The following is an 18,663-nucleotide window of genomic DNA, read 5'->3' on the forward strand; positions in this document are numbered from 1 at the left end:
ATGTTTTTGATTAGTTAAAATAAAAATCAGGGTTAAGGCAGTTTACTTGACAATCACATTGTTTCTAACTTTGTGATCCATGGAGGGGAAATTAACAAAAAGAGGTTGATGTAAAAAAAATATGTAATGTGGATCACAGCACTAAGACCAAAGGATGGCATGGAAGATTATCCAGGTTTCAGTAAAAGGAATAGGGTAAATCTGTGTCCATTTATTTTATTTTTTAAAGATTTATTTTTATTTATACAAGAACTGGGGTACAGGCCAGAGGTATGGGGGGTGAGAGGATTCACCAGAGACAGAGTGGGGAGCAGAGCAGGCAGACAGACTGAAGATACTGCTGAGGGTAGCAGCGAGCGAGACAGGAGAGGTCTGCTGCACCATGTGGGTATCTCCCTGGCTGGCCAGAAATTGATCCCGTGCTGCAGAGCCTGCAGATAGCTTCATAGCGCTGTGCTCAACCTGCTGTGCCACCCTGGAAGCCCAGCCTATGTCCATTTATATTAACTCTCTTTGTTCCCAAAAATATTTTTAATATTGGAATTGGTTATATGGGAGAATTATATGTGGACTACGAATAAACAAACTTGGGTTTATGAAAGAGCTGGAGAAGTGTAAAACTACTTAATTCTGCAGACATTATTTCCAGGTAAGTGAACTTGGAGGTGAAAGTTCATTTTTAAAATTGAGCCACCTTTAACAGTTTTCTATGCTAATCTTTAAAAATATAACTGGTACTCTTTAAGGTTTAAGGTATTTACTAGCTAGACCAATTCTATTGCCTGTCCCTGCTTTAATAGAGCCAATTTGTAATTAGCCAGATGCCTGGTCTCAGCATACAAAGCCTACAGCTCAGGTTCATTGTAAGATACTGGAAATGACAGAATGAATTGATTCTCTGAATGTTCCTCTACCACAAAGGGAACTCTTCCAAAGTAAATCAAAGCCTTATACAGGCCAGTCCTATGTACTGTTGTTTGTAGAGAATCTTTAACCAGTCATTTCTTAAACTCATAGAATATGCATTTGGATACTTCTTTGTAACTCCAAAGTAACTTAAATAGGAGGAGGGCACTCAAACAATTCTTGGTTTACAAATTTTTCTTGTCTTATTTGGTGGAAGCATCTCTGGCAAGCTATGTAACTAATACATACAACAAACTAAAGGTGTTTCTTGATTTAAAAAGAATAAAACAGTAAAATTTCTTTTTACTAATATTGAGCTCCTGAATAGTATCAATAAACTGCACAACCTGAGTTATAAAATCAAAGCATATAAGAGATACGGTATTTAAGTACTATATAAAAAAAAAAAAAACAACTCTTCTTCTGCTTATTCTTAATTGATCCTATGTCATCTTGACTAAAATATGTGGCTAATAGAGAGCATTTTTAAAAAACAAATAAAACAAATTGTTCTCTACTACTTGAAATAGTTAATATTATATTACTCTATTGAAAGTTTAGAAATCATCACTATGCTTCTTACTCGGCAAATATTTATTGAGTAATTTTTTTTAGGGACTTTTGTAGGCATTGGGAGATATGAGGTTTAGAGTGATCATCATAAACATTGTTATTGTTCTTTTGGAATAAAAGTTTAGCAAGAGAGAGACATCCAATTACAGGTGCAATGACAATGAAGCACAAAAAGTCCAATCACTGGGGAAACATCAGATTTGGGGAACACCTAGTAGGAACATTCAGAACACAAAGAGAGGGCAGTGAAAGATTCTGGAAAAACTTGGCATTGAAACTGAGGCCTGAAGAATGACTAGGGGGTTCTCACATGTGACAGGTGACAGTGCAGTGATAGAGAAAGAGAAAACAGTGCAAAGAGAGTTTTCAGGAGAAGGAGCAAATGGCATCTCAATATGGCGGCGCTGGGGTAAGAGATTGCAAAGTACGTGTTACAGAGTATGTGAGGAGAGAAGTGGCAGGACCTAAAACAAGTAGGGAGGCCACATGGAGGGGTCCACATTAGCTATGGATACTTGGAATTCATAGGCTACTTTAAGCAGAGCAAAACAAGTTAAGCTTTGTAGTTCAAAACCTCCCTTTAATGATAATGTGGACAATGGGTAGAGAGGACCAAGAATATTTGGAATCTTCTGGAGTCATGATTGTTAGGAGACTATTTACAGGTGAAAAACTGGATCTTGCCTGTGGAAGAATAGGGAGCTGAGGCTATCTATGAGTTTAGCCTTAGGGTTTGCAGTATTGCCTTCTGATTAATTTTGTTGGGTTCTCTTGGAAACCTCTGGAGTAGGGAAGTAAGGCCTCTAATATGGCTACACCCTGCATTACTTTCAAGCTGTGATTACTGGATGCAGCCTTTTTGTATGTAAGTTCATATTTTATCATTTGAATTGTTTGTAAAATACGTTGTCTTTAAAATGTTCTTGTAAGCCATTCAAATTTTAAATGTTTACATTTCTTTCTTAGAAATTCTTTTATTTTTTCAAATTCTTTCCTGCTCTACCCAGTTCATGTCCTATTCCAGAGAATTTTTTCCTTTCCTTGAGAGAACACTTTTGTGTTATTAAGAGAACCACTTTTGTGGTTATTAAGTTGCCCTCTTTGTCATGCCACATCATGTCAACAACTAAAAAACTGTTGCTAAATGGACTTACAGCCCCCAAGCACCTTATTTGATTCTTTACCATTTATTTGTTTTGCATTGTGACAAACAGTGATGGCTTCTGTTTAATAATTAGCACAAGGAGGCTATGCAAGCATTTGAAAACTGATTGCGTTGAAGCACATATTTTAGCAATCAAGATCTAGAGTCTACAACCTGTGTGATATGTTGGCTCCTTACAGAGCAGGCAGTATCTATTTAAGTGCCTCCTTTGCATTTCTTGAATCAATCCAAGCTGCTGCTGGTCACTTTGCATAGTAGAGGAATTGTTTTGGCTTACTTTAATCCTTACTATTTCACATTTCGTTCCAGGGTAATTCTTTTGCCCTAGCCTCTTTCTTCACTACCAAAAAATCTCTACTTGCTTAGCAATTATTGACCATTATCTGTTATCCATCCACAATAAAACTGAATTTCCATGAATAATGTCAACAGAATTGACTGAATTTTCCAACTACTTCTTGCAAGTCACCAATGGTAACAGGATGCTCAGAATATCAGGCCACTTGTTCAAATGACACCGAGTACTCATGCATGCTTAGGTCATTAAGAAACAATTTACACTTAGAGAGTAGGTACTGGGTTTTCTTTGATTAGGTATTTATGACTCTTTGCAAAACTTAAGAATGCAGTTTTTATTGGAACTACTTAAAAATATAACTTAAATAAATGAAATTGTTCTACTCACTTAGCTTTTTCATGCAGTCACGAAGTCTGGTTTCCAAACTGAGCACCCTTTGGTGGAGTTCCTCATAGTCGTAGGCACCTATTTCTTCCTGAATCCCAGTGAGAACAGCAGATAGGTTGCGGATTTCCTCCTTGAACTGGGTGATCAGCTTGGCATCTGTTTTGTACTGTTCCAGCACAGGGATCAAGGGCAGAAGCTCATCCATCTTCTCCTTCAACTCCTGTGAAGAGCAGCCAATCATTGCTGAGAGTTATTTAACCAAGAGGCTATGTTCTTTTTTAATATACTACTTAAAGGAGATTATTAAAACTGACTCCAAATTCCTTGATGATTTTTGTTTTGAAATTAGTTATTTTGCAAGAACGTAAGTAGTCATGATCATTACTTTAAATCCACTTATCTCAGCATTTCAATGTAAGGACCTCTCTTTAAATGGTTTCATGCTTTCCTACAAAACAAATGGATAGTTATCATAATTAGAATGACTTCTTATGGTAGTAATTATGGATTTATGTCATATCTCTCTGGTAGCTTTTTATGAAGTGAACAATACATTATTTAGTGACGAAGTATAAGCAGGATTCATTTTCTAATAATGAATTATTAGATTAGGTTAAATATCCTATGCCTGTGCAGTTCAGTCTAGTTACCCACTTACTGGTTATTCACATTATAGGAGGACTTATAGAAATATTTGGATTCTGGAACAGCTTTCCCCTAATGGAATTTTTCCAATGATGGCTTTCTACCTTTCTGTCCTTCCATTGTACCTAAGACACTCCTTGTTCTTTTTAATATCCATCTTAGCACAGCATCATTAGGAAAGTAAGTTCAGCAAGTATAATAAATCATGCAAAGCTTCTCAAAGCTCAAAGAAATGTATGTTGCTGTTTACCATTTTGAATTATTACTCATAGTCTGACTCCATTTGCCTTAGCATAGATAATTTAGAATTCTTTATGTAAGGCAGAACAGCTTACCCGTGCGGGAAATTAACTCTTCCAGGGACAAAGGTGCTCACTGTTTATGTTCCAAAAGAGTCAGTTAAACAGAATCGTCTGAAACGGAAATGTTCATTTTCATCTAGAGAACAAGAGGTGTATGTTGCAGGTTGTGCCTCACCCCTGCATCGCAGAACGAAGTCACACCTGCAACTTCACTTTCAGTTTCTAGACATGTCACCTTTTCTTCTTTTCCTTTAACGTGGTTAGTGAAAATATTTTATGTTTGATTCAGTTGGAATTTATTGCAGATGATATCACTTTTGGAAAGAGCTGTTGCATGATGATCATTTGAGATCCATAGGTGCTGTCAGAAACCATGCTGTACACTAATTTAAGGAACTAGAAATTGCATTTTAAAATTACATTTAGAAGATGTTATTACTATGGGTGCATTAAAATAGCAGGAACTCCCATTGCTGCCCTGATTTATGGGCTTATGTTTCTTGTGAGGAAATTTCCACTCACTCTGAATTTGTCTATATGTCCATGTTGAGTGGGAGGGTAAAGAGAGTCTGAATAATGAGGAAGATTCATAAATATCACAGTCATAAGATGGAATTGCAGAGCTTTGCTCATTTTGGTGGCTCATTTTGAAATAAACTTATTAGTTTGAGCATCTTGTGGCATCCCTAAAGGAAGACACAATTGCTTCATTAGGATTTTAATGAGAAGAGTTCTGTTGGTACCGTTTGCTGCATATTATAGGAGCCATTATAATGAAGAGTTTTCATTTGACTGAGGGAATACTGAAAAGAGAGCAATGTAATGTCAAAATTTTGGTGGCATTTTCACCCATGGACTTAGAAATAACTAGACATTTGTATTTTTGAACCTTTTTAAAATTTCATAATTAGATTATTAGCAGCCGATTGTGAAACTCTGAGTACTTAGCAGTGGAAAGTCTAACCAAAAAAAATGTGAAACACTTCAAAAGTTAAAGTAGAACAGCGTGGATCTGTGTTTGCTAATGCCTTTTAGAATTTCATGTTTTGCTGTGTTGCTCTTACAGCAAATGGTGTGGCTAGACTGTGTCCCCCATTAATGATCTCTTCACATAACAATAATAGCCCCAAGAATGAGGACTAGAACAAGATTTTCATCTTAAAGAGTAGAAGATAAAACCTATTTAGTGCTTTGAAAAGTTGGAAATGGTGTATCAGAGGAGATTTTCTTCTGATTTGAAAGTATTCTTTGATGTAAAACTCACTTCTGGAGTGTTCCATTTATTCTTCTTAACTGTGGCACCTTAGTGCCTAGAGCAAAGTCGGATTCACGGTCATAGTCACTGAATAACTAATTCAACATATGTTAAGCATCTTATTAGTATTATTTTTAATTCAGAAAGCTAACATCTGGAGGGAAAATGCAACATTGGTATTTGGAAATAAACTTATTAGTTTCTAATAAGCTAGAGCTGGACTTTGTATGGGGGAATATAAAAATAAAATTTATTATTTAAATTAAAAAAAATAAATAAATACATGACCTGGACAAATTGTTCAACCTCTTTGTGTATCAGTTTTCTCATCTGGATGATGGGTATAAAAAATACCTTCTAGGATTATTGTTAGTTTTGTTAATATACAATATATTTAAAGTTCTAGGAACTACACATTGAATATATGTAATTCTTAAGGAGAATAATGTTATAATCATTATTGCTATTTGGATTTTGACATTTAATTTCAGTATCTAGTTAGACTACATGAATTACATTTCTTTTTTTTAATCATTATAGGGTGCTGCCTGAAAATTAGATTTTCTTGTAGAGAGCCTGGGTGCTATTAGGAAAACTTACAGAATAGGCAAATTATACCCTTGAGTTTCCCTCAGATCAGTATCTTTTCTGTTTGTTTCCTGTATTCACCAGGCTATCCCATATGCACATTTTGTCATGTGTTCCTGGCTCTGCCAGCCCTGGCACCCTCAAGCTGCCCATTGGCATCCCAGAGTTCCATATCATCCAACTGAGCTTGAGTGATTTTCACTTTGCACCAGACCCCCTGAGCTCCTTTCCTTCTGTCCCTCTTCCTTTTTGGTCATGCTCCCCAGGCACCTCCTTTGTTGATGGCCCCAGGATCAGACTGTCACAGAATTGCCTGTAGTCCATATCCTTAGCCTGAATGTTGAAAACTGACGTTGAAACCTTTGTGTGTCAGTCACCTCTATGCTTTAGTGTGTGTTTGTTTCTTAACAGGGGAGGATGTGAGTCTAAATGTCTTTCTTAAGTATTGTCTAATATTAGAATTATTCCCCTGATGTTCTCCACACAAAATCGATCAATCTTCCCTTTGTGCTGCTTGGTGCTGTTTATGTCTTTAGTTACTATCAATTTTATCTGTTGTCTTTCATAGAAGAGAGGTGATGTATTATGTATCAGCAGATGACCCAATGCATGTACAACAGTACATTCTCAAAAGTATTACTTAAAATTAATTTGCTTTCTAGTCTTAAATTCTTCTCTATTATCACTCCCCACCCCCAAATTCCCTATTCTTCCGGTTTACTCATTCTGTCATTTGGATAATCCCTAACATTTATCCTATCTTCTATGTCTTGCTCTAATTTGTTCTAATTTTTTAGCCTCCTGAGCTTGTTTGAGTCTTTCTTCACCATATAATTACTGGGTCATCTTTTTAGTCCAATTTCTCATCAATACCCTCAAGTTGTTACTCTCTGTTACTTCTGGTGTCTTTCTTATAGAACTTAAAACTGGTCCATGGAAGACTGTTTTCTATACCTCTTCTCTGCACCAGTGAAGAAAATTACAAAACCATGAAAATTTCTGCCATAGGAACATGCTGTGAGGAGACCTTGCTGCATGTCACTACATCTCTTGCTTCACCATTTATGTGAAGAGCACTTCTCCTGCTTGACCTTACTTTCAGACCCACTCCTACTCCACTTGCAGTGATTCTCACTTCCAGTTGGCAGGGAAAACAGAGGCTATTATGTTTATAAAACCACAGTGCAGTTTATAAACTGCTAAGACTTTGTAACATAGACATTTTTAATAAAGGTTTAAATAGCATTGTCATAGTCAGATTTTCTCTATGACATTGTCATCATTTATAACATCATGTCATCAACATCATTTATATCTTGATAGCATACTTAAAAGCACTTTCTTCATTGTCAGTGTGTCTAGAGAATTGCCAATAAACAACTGAAGGTCTTAAAAAAACTATAAAATTATAAGACCCTCCTTTTACAATGCTATTAGTAATGGTATTATTTGCCTTTTTTAATAATTTAGATTAATATTATTTATTTTTCGCATTAGCAGGGTACACATTTATCAAAAAATTTTATTAACTTGACTTATTCATTTTCCATGATTTTATCCCCTTGTTATAGAAATTCAAACGCTTGTAAATCTATCTATCTGAAACCTCCGCCTAGCTATAGGAGGGTGAGGCTCTTTTTATAGCAAGCATTCCATGCATTCCAAATACCAGCTAATGGTCAATTCCAGTGGAAAGATGATTGACGTCCCCGATGAGTCTTTAACATTGCATGCATGGGCCAAGGCATAGTTATTTCTAGCTGAGTGCCACACTGGCTGTCCATTGCACTCAATGTCTCATTTGGATTGACAAGATTGTAGAAGTCAAACCTACTTGAAAATGCTTGGTCATTAGTGTCTTCCGATCATCTTCAATCTGCCGAAACTTGGCCTTCAGCCCTTTCATTTGGGTTTCCATTTTTAGAACATATTGGAAATCTCTCTGAGTTCTCAAATTTAAGACTTCAATAGACTGGGACATGTTCTGAACCTGTTAAACATGAACATTGACTATACATTATTGTCTATTTACAGGTATATTCATTCACTACTGAAGCAGTAAAAATGACATTAAGAACTAGCAGTGCCAAATCCACAACTGCATTTCTACACATTTTTTTAGTAGTAGGACAATTCTTCATGATAAATATCCACAAAATTCAGCAAGAGAAAATTACACCTAGGCAGAAAATAATAAAAGGGGCATTCTAGCATTAAAACTGACTGACTCTAAATAGGAATCTAATAAATAAGAAAAATGAATTCTTAAAATAGATTTTTCATTCCCAGGTTTTTTAAGCTTACAATGCCCCAATTTGTTAAATGTGAAAACAAATAGTTTCTGTGTACAAATCTGACATATTAAAGAGCTGGGATGCCTAGCAATTATGGATAATAGTGAGTATTCAGCATACTTAGAGATCATTCGTTCTAGTGCATTTTTTTTCAAAATGCATCTCTGAAGTAATCCCAGGGGTGAGAGACCCAATTGGTTAAGACTGGTGGTAATAGTTCTGGGATACCTTCTAACTCAGGGAACATACTGGAGATCTAAAAATGGCAACTGTAGCAAGTGTTTGGCATGTGAGCAATATGGGTATCTTAAGCTGATGGCACTGGCCCAGGTTTGTTTAGTCTCAGGCTACTTAGTAGGAAGCGGGTGACCTCTACAGGCATCTTGAAATGAGGAAAGAAAGGAAGTTTTAATGTTTGTGGCAGCAAAAACCTGAAAACAAAGTGAAAACTAATAATTATAGGAGAACTCATAAATAAGTCAAGGAATGGAATGTGAATAAACAGCTACAGAGAATAAAATGGATGTCTATACCTCTGGTACTTAAAATATTGTCTGCAGAGCAAAAACTTTGGCACCACCTGGGAGCTTGTCAGAAATGCAGAATCTTGGAGCCCATTACAGAGTTACTGAATCAGAGTCTGTATTTTATCAAGATCCCCAGTTGATTCCTATGTTGATTAAATTTTAAGAAGTAATGTTCAACACAGAGGGATTTCCACGAGAAAACAAACAAATGAGAAAAGTAAATGGAATTGTCTTTATATAGTTAGATCTTTTTATTCTAGATCAAATCTCTCTCCCACACACACACATATGCACATAATTACATGTACATAATTACATGTAAAAGAAAATGGAGTATATAAACAAAAAATAAGGGAGAAATGTAGGAAAGGATCAGGAGAATATATTAGGCGGCTAATACTAGTTTTCTGGTGTGGAGTAAAGTGTGGTTGAGAACTAATAAAATAAATATTATAGAATGGGGTGCCTAGTAAGTTAATTTTTTTTTTGTGGGACCCTCACCGGCGACCGGGGAACGAACTGGCGCTGCAGAGGCTGCAGGCAGCCTCACAGCCCAGTGCTCAACCACTGTGCCACCAGGGGAGGCCCGTAAGTTAATGTTTTAATCCATTTGCAGAATCATATTTTATTTGCATAATTGATACATGAAGTTATGGGCACCAAAAAAATAGTTGTAGAATTTCAGGTGAGGTTTACTGTTTTGTATACTTTTATGTGTTACTGCATTTATGTTTGAACAAATATTGCTTATGGAATAAGTAAGGAGTTATTTTCATTACAAAAACTGTGAGTTACAAATAAGAAAGGGTTGATTTATTTAGAGACAAATTTTTGTCATCAGGTAAAGTCATGAAGCTTAGTGAGCCAGCTTGCTGTAAAGAGTCCATTGTTGATATATTCAGAACTGGGACAAGCAGAAAAGGCAGAGAACTCTGTCTTGGCTTCTCTTAGTTCCTCTACTTTTTCTGTCAGAGTAGATCACATTTTCCTGTTTCATTTTTTGCTGTCTTGATCCATAGTCCTGCCCTTTACAAATCCTGTCTTTTCAGGAGATATTGCTTTCTAGCTTATATTAAAACTAATTGTGTAAAGTGTATGATTGGTGGGGGCAGGGAATTGCTTTTATTAGCAAGACCTTATGAGAATAATTGCTTGATAAGTATCTCTTTGGGTAAAATTATCTTAGTCTTCCAAGAGAATAGAATAATAGGTAATTTATATTTTAATATTTTAAAGACAGTTTCCTTCACCTGTCACTAGCTAGGCTATAACACTCCATGACTTCCACATACTTCTTTACTTACTTTCAGACTTTCAAAAAGTTTTATTAGGGAAAAAAAAACTTTTAACAGCACAAAATTATTGAGACAACACCGAAAGCATGGTAACAACATCTTAGATAAATGCAGTGCTTTAAAATAATTTTCAATTTCATTATCGTTATGTATGAATAAAGAAAAGCTAAGTGTGTTAAAGAAACTGTGTGTTTGAATATGGCATTTGTCTATGAAGACAACCATCACTGGCATGGCCAACATACTCTGGTAGGAATTCTATGTAGAAGGGAGAGTGTGTAATTAGAAAATGATAGGCAGGTGAAATATTCTGGATAAAATTAAAACAGCCTCCCTTTAATTTTGTCACTGACTTACTCTATCAAGCTCATTTTCAACCTTATTTGTGATGTGGGAAAAGACATTGGATTCTTGCTGAGACTCGGTTGTGACTTTTCTTTTTAAAGATTTGTTTTATTTATGCATACAAGAGCTGGGGTATAGGACAGAGGTGCATGGGAGAGTGAAAGGATTCACCAGAGATGGAGCGGGGAGCAGAACAGGCAGGTTGTCTGAAATACACTGCTGAGGGGAGCAATGGGCAAGGCAAGAGAGGTCTGCTGTGACATGTGGGTCAGCTCCCTACCTGGGGATTGAACTTATGCTGCAGTGACTGCTGATAGCTTCATAGTGCTGAGATTTAACCCCTTGTGCCACCAGGGAGGGCCCTGGTTGTGGCTTTCTAAAAGCAGAAGCCCACATAATTGTAAGAACTGCATTTGGGGTAATGGCTAGAGATGGGGGAGTCTAATTGGCAAGGATTTGGCTCTGGGCTGCCTTTTGCTTTTCTTGATAGCTGCACTGTGCATTGTTTAGTTTCTCACAGATTATAGAGACCCACTGAGAACCACTGTCCTGATGATACCAGAGACTAAATTCCCAATTACGCTTGTAGGAAGGAGGCCTGTCTGCTGTGGTTCCTCTCATTGTCTCTTTGTCTCTGATGCTTTACAACTCAGCTTGGTTCTTTGTGTAAAGAAAATATCTGAGCCCTTTCTGAGCTTCAACACAAATTAACTTTTTTGTTAATTTGTTATCCACTCTCATGCTTAAATACTGTGGGAGCTACTTGGGGGAAAAAAGCCCACAGCTCAATATGTTTGTATAACCTTAGGGTTAACAAAAGAAACAGAGATTCCTTTGTTGTAGGGCCTCAAAGAACCTTTAGTATTCAATTGTGTGATGGAAATCTTTAAGTGAAATATCACTGCTTTGTTTTTCAAAATTATTTTATTGGTGAGGATGATGTCAGTATTCTATTTCAAAAAAAAAAAAATCACTTTAGAAATAAGTGTGACCTAGATAATGCGGGTCATCTTCAACTGTGTAGGAAGGCTACATAATTAACACACAAACCTTTTTGGAACTGAACAGTCTTAGTTTGGGCACACTAATACATAAAATATTTTAAAACCAATTATAATTTTTCTAATATTCAGTAACATGGATACTTAAAATGTTTGACAAAGGATTACTTAAATGAGCATGAACACCAGCCATGGCATTCTGGACGACATTAACAACATATTGAGAAAATACAGAGCTGACCTGGTATAGCGCCACAATCTAATGGTTGAGAGTGATTGGTGTTTTGTTTTGTTTTTTTAATCTCAAAAGCACTAGTTTCCTTTTAGGTAAACTTTGAGGGACAACTGTCTGTTGTGATGATTGAATGGAATGGAGGTAGATAAAATAAAGGGGAACTGTTATTATTAATATTCTTACTAACAGCAGTGTTTCCTTGTCATATGACTAAATGAATCCTCTGGTTACGGTGAATAAGCTGCTTTAAGGTTTTGTTCTTGTCTGTCATCTGATATCATTCAACTATATGAAACTACAGGGGTGACAGCAGTGGCTAGCTCAGTCAGTGTAAGGGATGTTTGTGTCAAATATCTTTATTTTTCAGGGAGGTTGGGCAGGGTGGTCATTGCAGTCACCAGTGATACTGACTCCTCTTGGGCCACTTATAGGTGTACGCTCAATTTATTCTTCAGACTCTGTTGGCTTAATTACTACCAAAAGATAAATTTGAAAATTGGTAAATCAAATTTGTGGTGACCTTGATTTTGTTAATAAATTTTATTTGTGTCTTTGGTACTTAGGTATTGATAACCTTTTAAAGGTGTGTTTTTTCTAGAATTTCTTTAAAACATTGATCAAATTGCATATTGGATGCATCAATTTGAATTGATGCATATGAATTGCAATGCTTGCTTTCAACCAACCTCCTTGGTTGTACTTTTTGTGCTTAATTCATCCTTCATCAATTCTTGGTTTTATCATAGTTCTAGACTACATTTCACTTTAGGCTTGTAGAGGATATTATCTATTTCTTTACTTTACTTGAATTTTTTTTAAAAGATTTATTTTTGTATATACAATAGCTGGGGTACAGGCCAGAGGTGTGGGAGGATGAGAGGATTCACCAGAGACAAAACGGTGAGCAGAACAAGCAGTCAGACTGAAAGCACTGCTGAGGGGAGCAGCGGGCATGACAGGAGAGGTCTGCTGCACCATGTGGGTATCTCCCTGGCCGGCAAGGAATTGAATCCACGCTGTAGAGGCTGTGGACAGCTTCACAGTGCTGCTGTGCTCAATCCACTGTGCCACTGGGGAGGCCCCACTTTATTTGAATTTTTACAACTGTTTTTAAGAATTTGAGTTTTTGTGTGGATTTGTGTATGCATTGCTCTACTGAAAGATAGTAACACAAATAAGATTATATCTAAGAACATATTTATCAGTATAGTTGATATAGAAGAAATGTATTTCTGAACAGAAAAGAAGATTGGAACAGAAAGCTAGCAATCTGGGGGGAAATATAATTTAATCAAAAAGCAACATTAGATTTAAAAGATTAAGTCTTTTTACCAATGTAATTAATTTCCCTACTCACCAAACATTATTAAGCTATATATTTGGATTTTTTTATAGAAATAAACAAAATCAAGATTAGAAAATGAGCCCTAAGAATAATCATCATAATTCATATGTCATGATTTCTAACAGTTAAGAGGCATATTAGCTAGACTCATTAACTGAAATGTAAATGACATATGTTTCTGTCTGGGGGATGGATTTGGTGGAGCTGGAAAAATGAGATCTTATATCAAGAGAATTAAAAAGAGAGAGTCAATAGATGATGATAGCTCTTTAGAGAAGGGGGGAAACAGACTAGTCTTGGTATGAAAAATGAAAAATCTCCTTAAAATTTGGAGCATTGATTGACTTCCAAATAATGGATGCAAAGGAAACATTTTCATTACATGGCAGTGGAAGAAAGTTATTATGACTAAGCTTGAAATTGTATAAACTAAAGATCCTGTATTAACTAATTCAGTGCTCTCATTTTTCTAGCTGCTCTTTATTTTTCATAAAAAGTTGCTATTCAATGCCATAATTAGGTAGATGATCATGGAAATTATATCTCACAGAATGAATTGTTGAGCATGATGGGCTTTAAAAAAATGCACCTACTTTCTAATTTATCTTATTATCCCTGATGGTATTTAAAATTCAAACATGTTGTCATACTCCCATCAGTCTGGCTGTCCCAGCTGTCCTATTAGATTCAGATCTCAACATACTGAAAGTCTGAATGAGAATAATTGTTTTTTTTTCTCCCCATACTAAACATTTTTTTCTCCCCATACTAAATGTTAATAACATTTTGTAATCTTTTATCTTTAAAAGAGAATAAATCAAGGGCATTCCACATTTGATTCTAACAGATCTCGCTTAAATAAATTATATGAATAGAATGCTACCCAATGAAATGGAAGAGCTTAATGTTCAAAGGAATAACTTACAGAATGATGATAAATACTTGGAATTATTCATTATCTGTCCAGATAGCTTGCATATTTCATGCCTTTATTTTAACTTCTTTCTACGGTTGTTAATGGGACACAAAAGTATGAGTTCAAAGGGTTTAGTGTGAGATCCTGCAAGTTAAGGCTCATTTTCTGACATTGAAATAAGACTTCATGTGTTTTTTTTCTCTTAAGGAGACTGACTTGGATATTAAGATGTAGTATACAGAGTCAGTCTTAAGAAGCAACAGCTGGGAAAAGTAAGTTATGTACACAAAGCAAAGTGGAAACTTGAGATACTTCTTTCAAGAAACAAGTCTATTTGTAGTCCCCATAGCCTGAGGGGAGTTGGGGGGAAGCAAACATTGCATAAAATGAACAATGATGTAAAAAATATATTAAAAGAAAGAAAAGAAAAAAAAGAAATAAGTCTATTGACAAGGCAGACAAAAATGGGAAGGACCCACACTATTACTGCTTTCCCATTTCCTTTTCAAAGAACAGTACATTTCAATAAAAATCAGCACAGGGGACACAGGACACCTACCTTTTCCAGCAATTGGCGGAGCTGCCTGCTTTTGGCATCCCGGGAACACAGGTTTTGTTCTGGAGCCACCACTGTGCAGATGCATCGTCCATCAGGGTCCTGGGCCGAGCTGTATACTTGCCAGCCTTCTTTAGGACTAATCTGAGTCTGAGGAAATTGATGGCAAATGCCCGTTATAGGATAAAGAGAATGTGGATTCATATCCTTTTCAGCAGACATCTGTTTTTGATCATTAACATTCTGTGTTTTATTCTTTAAAGTTCAAAAAGAAAAAAAAATGATTAAATAATTTCTATAGAAAGCACAGCTTCATTAAAATATACCTTCTTTACCAATGCCCCAAAAGAGAATATTTCTCTTTTGTTAGTTTCCATATTATTAACTTTGTTAACCTACCTCCCCAAGTATGTGTTTTATCATATTTGGATATTTCAGTGCAACTTTAAAGTATTTGATAATCAGATGCTTAGTTATTAGAGTTATCTGATAACTACCTACCTAGTTATCTTAGTCACTCGTAGGAACTTACCATGTAATAAGGCTGAAAATGTATCATGTGAGACTCTAGGGTAAAAATAATTAGAACAAGATTGTTTTGCAAAGGATATAGAGTTCTAGAAGAGTTGGAGTATTTTGGCATAGTCTTCTAAATTACCTTCCTAAATTACTGCTGGGTAATTATCATGTTCGCTCCTTGGAACCTTAAAGTAGCCTTCCAGTTCTTCTGCAACCTACTTCCTATTTATGCTTCTAGTTTACCCCCTTGTACCTTCTTGTATGAAACTTTTCTTTAATCAAATTAGTTTATGTCCTGGATTCAGATCTTAGTATGCTGCTCAACTTGCTACTCTTACTTGGAATACCTCCTTTACAAACCTTGAATTTACTTACCCCATGGTTATTACCTGTTCTGAAGGATTGTCTGTACTATTCATAAAACATGTAATATGTGTTATCTGTTGCCTTAACAATTTAGACAAAGTATTGTCTTTTATATGTCTTATGTCAACAACTAGTTTATATCCTACTACTAGATATTTTAGATATTTCCAATTTGCCATATGAACTACATTTTATGAAAGTACCAAATTAAGTATTTTATTTTTAGTCATTTTTCAGGAAGAACTGTTCTTTGAATATGCAATCTTCATTGCACAACCAGAAATAGTGGTGAATACTGTGTGCACTGTCCAGAGAGGACTCACTTGTTCCTCTAGCTACCAAGAGTATTGGTAGCTTGATGCCAGTTGAGTTCCCCTTTGGGGACTGGTGAGGCTGAAGAATACAGATGCTCAGGGTGAGGCCCTATTCCAAGGGACAGCTCATGTCCATTGGCTTGTTGGTGCAAGAGCACAAAGAAGCACCTTAAGAAGTAAGAACTGGGCCTTCCTGGTGGCCTAGGGGTTAAGTCTCAGTGCTGTCACTGCAATGGCCTGAGTTTAAACCCTGGCTGGGGAGCTGACCCACATGGTGCAGCAAACCTCTCCTGTCTTTGCTTGCTGCTCCCCTCAGCAGTGTATTTCAGCAGATCAACCTGTTCTGTTCCCCACTCTGTGTCTGGTGAATCCTCTCATCCCTGCACCTTGTGCCTCCAATCCAGTTCTTCTATGCAAGAAAAGAAAATAAAGTAAAAACTATTATTTCCATTTCACAGAAGAGAAAATTAGTTAATCTGCTGATCATGCCACTTGGATGTAGTAAGAGAGCTATGTAGGCAGGAAGGGGACGTACTCCAGGGCATCACCAGACCATGGAAAGATCATGAGAGCCACATGTGTCATTCCAAATTTGGGGTAGCCAGATTTTAAAATGTAGAAAGAAGTGAAATTAATTTTAATGATATACTTTATTTAATTCAACATAGCCAAAACACAATCATTTCAACATGCAATTAATATAAAAAGTACTCATGAGAGTACTTTTATTTTTTCTTCTATTTTTGTATTAAATATCTGAAATTAATGTACATTTTATACTCTGTCACATCTCACCTTGAACTAGTTACATATCAAGTACTCTATAGCCACAGGTGCCCTCTTTCTTAAACAACTTAGTTCTAGGGTCCTGCTTTGAATTCCAGTGCTACATAGCCATATTATGACACTAAACATACAGATCATTGTTTTTAAAGGTCAATCATATGGATGATGAAAAAAATGACTTAACAGATTTTACATAGGCAAGCTATTTGGTTTGCATCTTAATTTGTTTTTCCTTAGAAATATCAGTTAAATTAATGTGTCCTCTTCTAGCTAACTGCAGGGATCTGAAATTCTTCAGTTTTCTCTCTGTTTATGATTTCTGGAGTTTCAGATTCAGAATACAGAAAAATGTTTCTTGTATGATCAGGAGAAGAGGGAAATGAATTCAGAGTCTAGAAAATAAGGTATTTAATAAATCAGGCTGGAGGGACAAGGGCAAGGAAAGAGGAGAGAAAGGCTTAAGGTTAGGTGCTGAGATGGTTCTGGAAACAAAGAGGTGAATGGAAGCCATCAGTGAGCTCTCTTGCACAATAGCCAGTGTTATTGAGATGTTCTGTTTGCCTACAGACTGGAGTGCTTTGCTAGGTTGGAAGCAAACTCTCGTAAGGATTAAACCAAGCTGACATCTCTCTTTGCAGATTGGGCATAGTCTGTGAGATCTGTCTCTGGAATTCACAGCAGAGCAGATATACTCTTTTATCAAATCTATCCCTGGCCCCAGCTCATCACATACCCTTAGCTAGCATGTAGTTATTTTTTTTTTTCTTTTCAAGAGCTTTAGTGATAAGTACTACAGAGTACTTATAGGCAACCCAACAAAATCATGGGGCAGATATAAGTTAAAAACTCATAAAGATCATTAAGAGTTCATAGTCTTGGTCTTTGATCTATGATGAAAATCAAATGATGCCAAATCTGTCTTTTTAGTTGCTCTTTTTAGATAGGTCATAGAAGATTCCTATGCTGCCTTTTATTTCAGTGGTGTTGAATTGGCTATCATTTCTTTTTTCATTCTCCTCACCCATTCTTTATAGAATTTTTATCTGACTACCTAATTAGGATAGTAAGTTGGACTTAGAATTATGTATTATTAGAATCGATTAAGATCCTAAAAATTATATTTTTAAACTTTTTGTATTGAAAAAATAGAAAGAGGTGATCTATAGAATGGAGATAGAAATAGCTTAGCAGAGTATTTTCAATGATGTAAATAAAAATTAAGCTGAGTTACAGTACAGGTTTAATATATAGCCACATAGGTCCTGTAGTTTCAGCGATATATTTCTTCTATCATTGGACACAAATCTCAATTATGTTAGAAAATTAAGGCTTGTCCCTAGAATAAATATGACTTTTGGAATAGAGAACAGGAGACACCCAATTATAATATGAAAATATAGGTACAGCAATGTAAACACTGATTATTAAACTTGGCAACATTCATATTGCTGTCCACCTGCTAGGTGTTTGACTAACTAGTGAGGACTTTATCATCATAGGGCAAGGTGTCACTTGTTCTCTGGATGAGGAAAGCAGGAAAGGTGAACTGGGTTTGATGTTCATTTACAATTATCCCTGAAGTGTCAGATTAATAAAAGTAAAGACTCCAGTGTTGTTTGTACTTCCAATTATCTTCTTGTAAGAATCATCGAAAAGAGTCATGACCTTCTCTACTACAGAGTTAGTTTGAATGATCTCAACTATAACAAGTTACCTCTTTGGCAAAAAAAAAAAAAAAAAAAAAAAGTAACTCAAAATAGCAAAAATCTAATATAAAAAAAAAGGGTTCCTGATAGTGCTGTGGGTTTTGATAGAGTCCTGTGTGTTAGGATCAGCTTAAAGCAACCTTTATAAACATGCCTAACACTCTCTCTTAAGGTACCTATACTGGCAGAAAAAAAAAAAAAGGATCAGAATAAAACCATCTAAGACGTCAAGTGGAAGGAGATATGGTTTATAGATTTTAATGGTTTTAAGGTACCCATGAGGAAAAGTTGTTCCTATTTTATCTTCTAGGAGATATTATTCATGTATCAATAAAACTC

The 18,663-nt window shown here is 35.9% G+C and overlaps 1 protein-coding gene across 2 annotated transcripts in view; it reads right to left on the bottom strand.

Annotated features, from left to right (window-relative positions):
* OLFM3 (olfactomedin 3) overlaps window positions 1-18,663 on the bottom strand; it is a 180,303-nt gene that overhangs the window by 18,713 nt on the left and 142,927 nt on the right. For both annotated transcript variants that reach the window (XM_054691848.1, XM_037498345.2), the window contains exons 2-4: window positions 14,637-14,783; window positions 7,954-8,109; window positions 3,330-3,549 (exon numbers count right to left, since the gene is read on the bottom strand). In XM_054691848.1, the coding sequence (XP_054547823.1) occupies window positions 3,330-3,549; window positions 7,954-8,109; window positions 14,637-14,783 (523 nt within the window). The remainder of the gene's footprint in view (window positions 1-3,329; window positions 3,550-7,953; window positions 8,110-14,636; window positions 14,784-18,663) is intronic.

This window comes from Talpa occidentalis, unplaced genomic scaffold (genome assembly GCF_014898055.3).
Source record: "Talpa occidentalis isolate TD23 unplaced genomic scaffold, MPIMG_talOcc4v2.1 talOcc4.9, whole genome shotgun sequence".
NCBI lineage: Eukaryota > Metazoa > Chordata > Mammalia > Eulipotyphla > Talpidae > Talpa > Talpa occidentalis.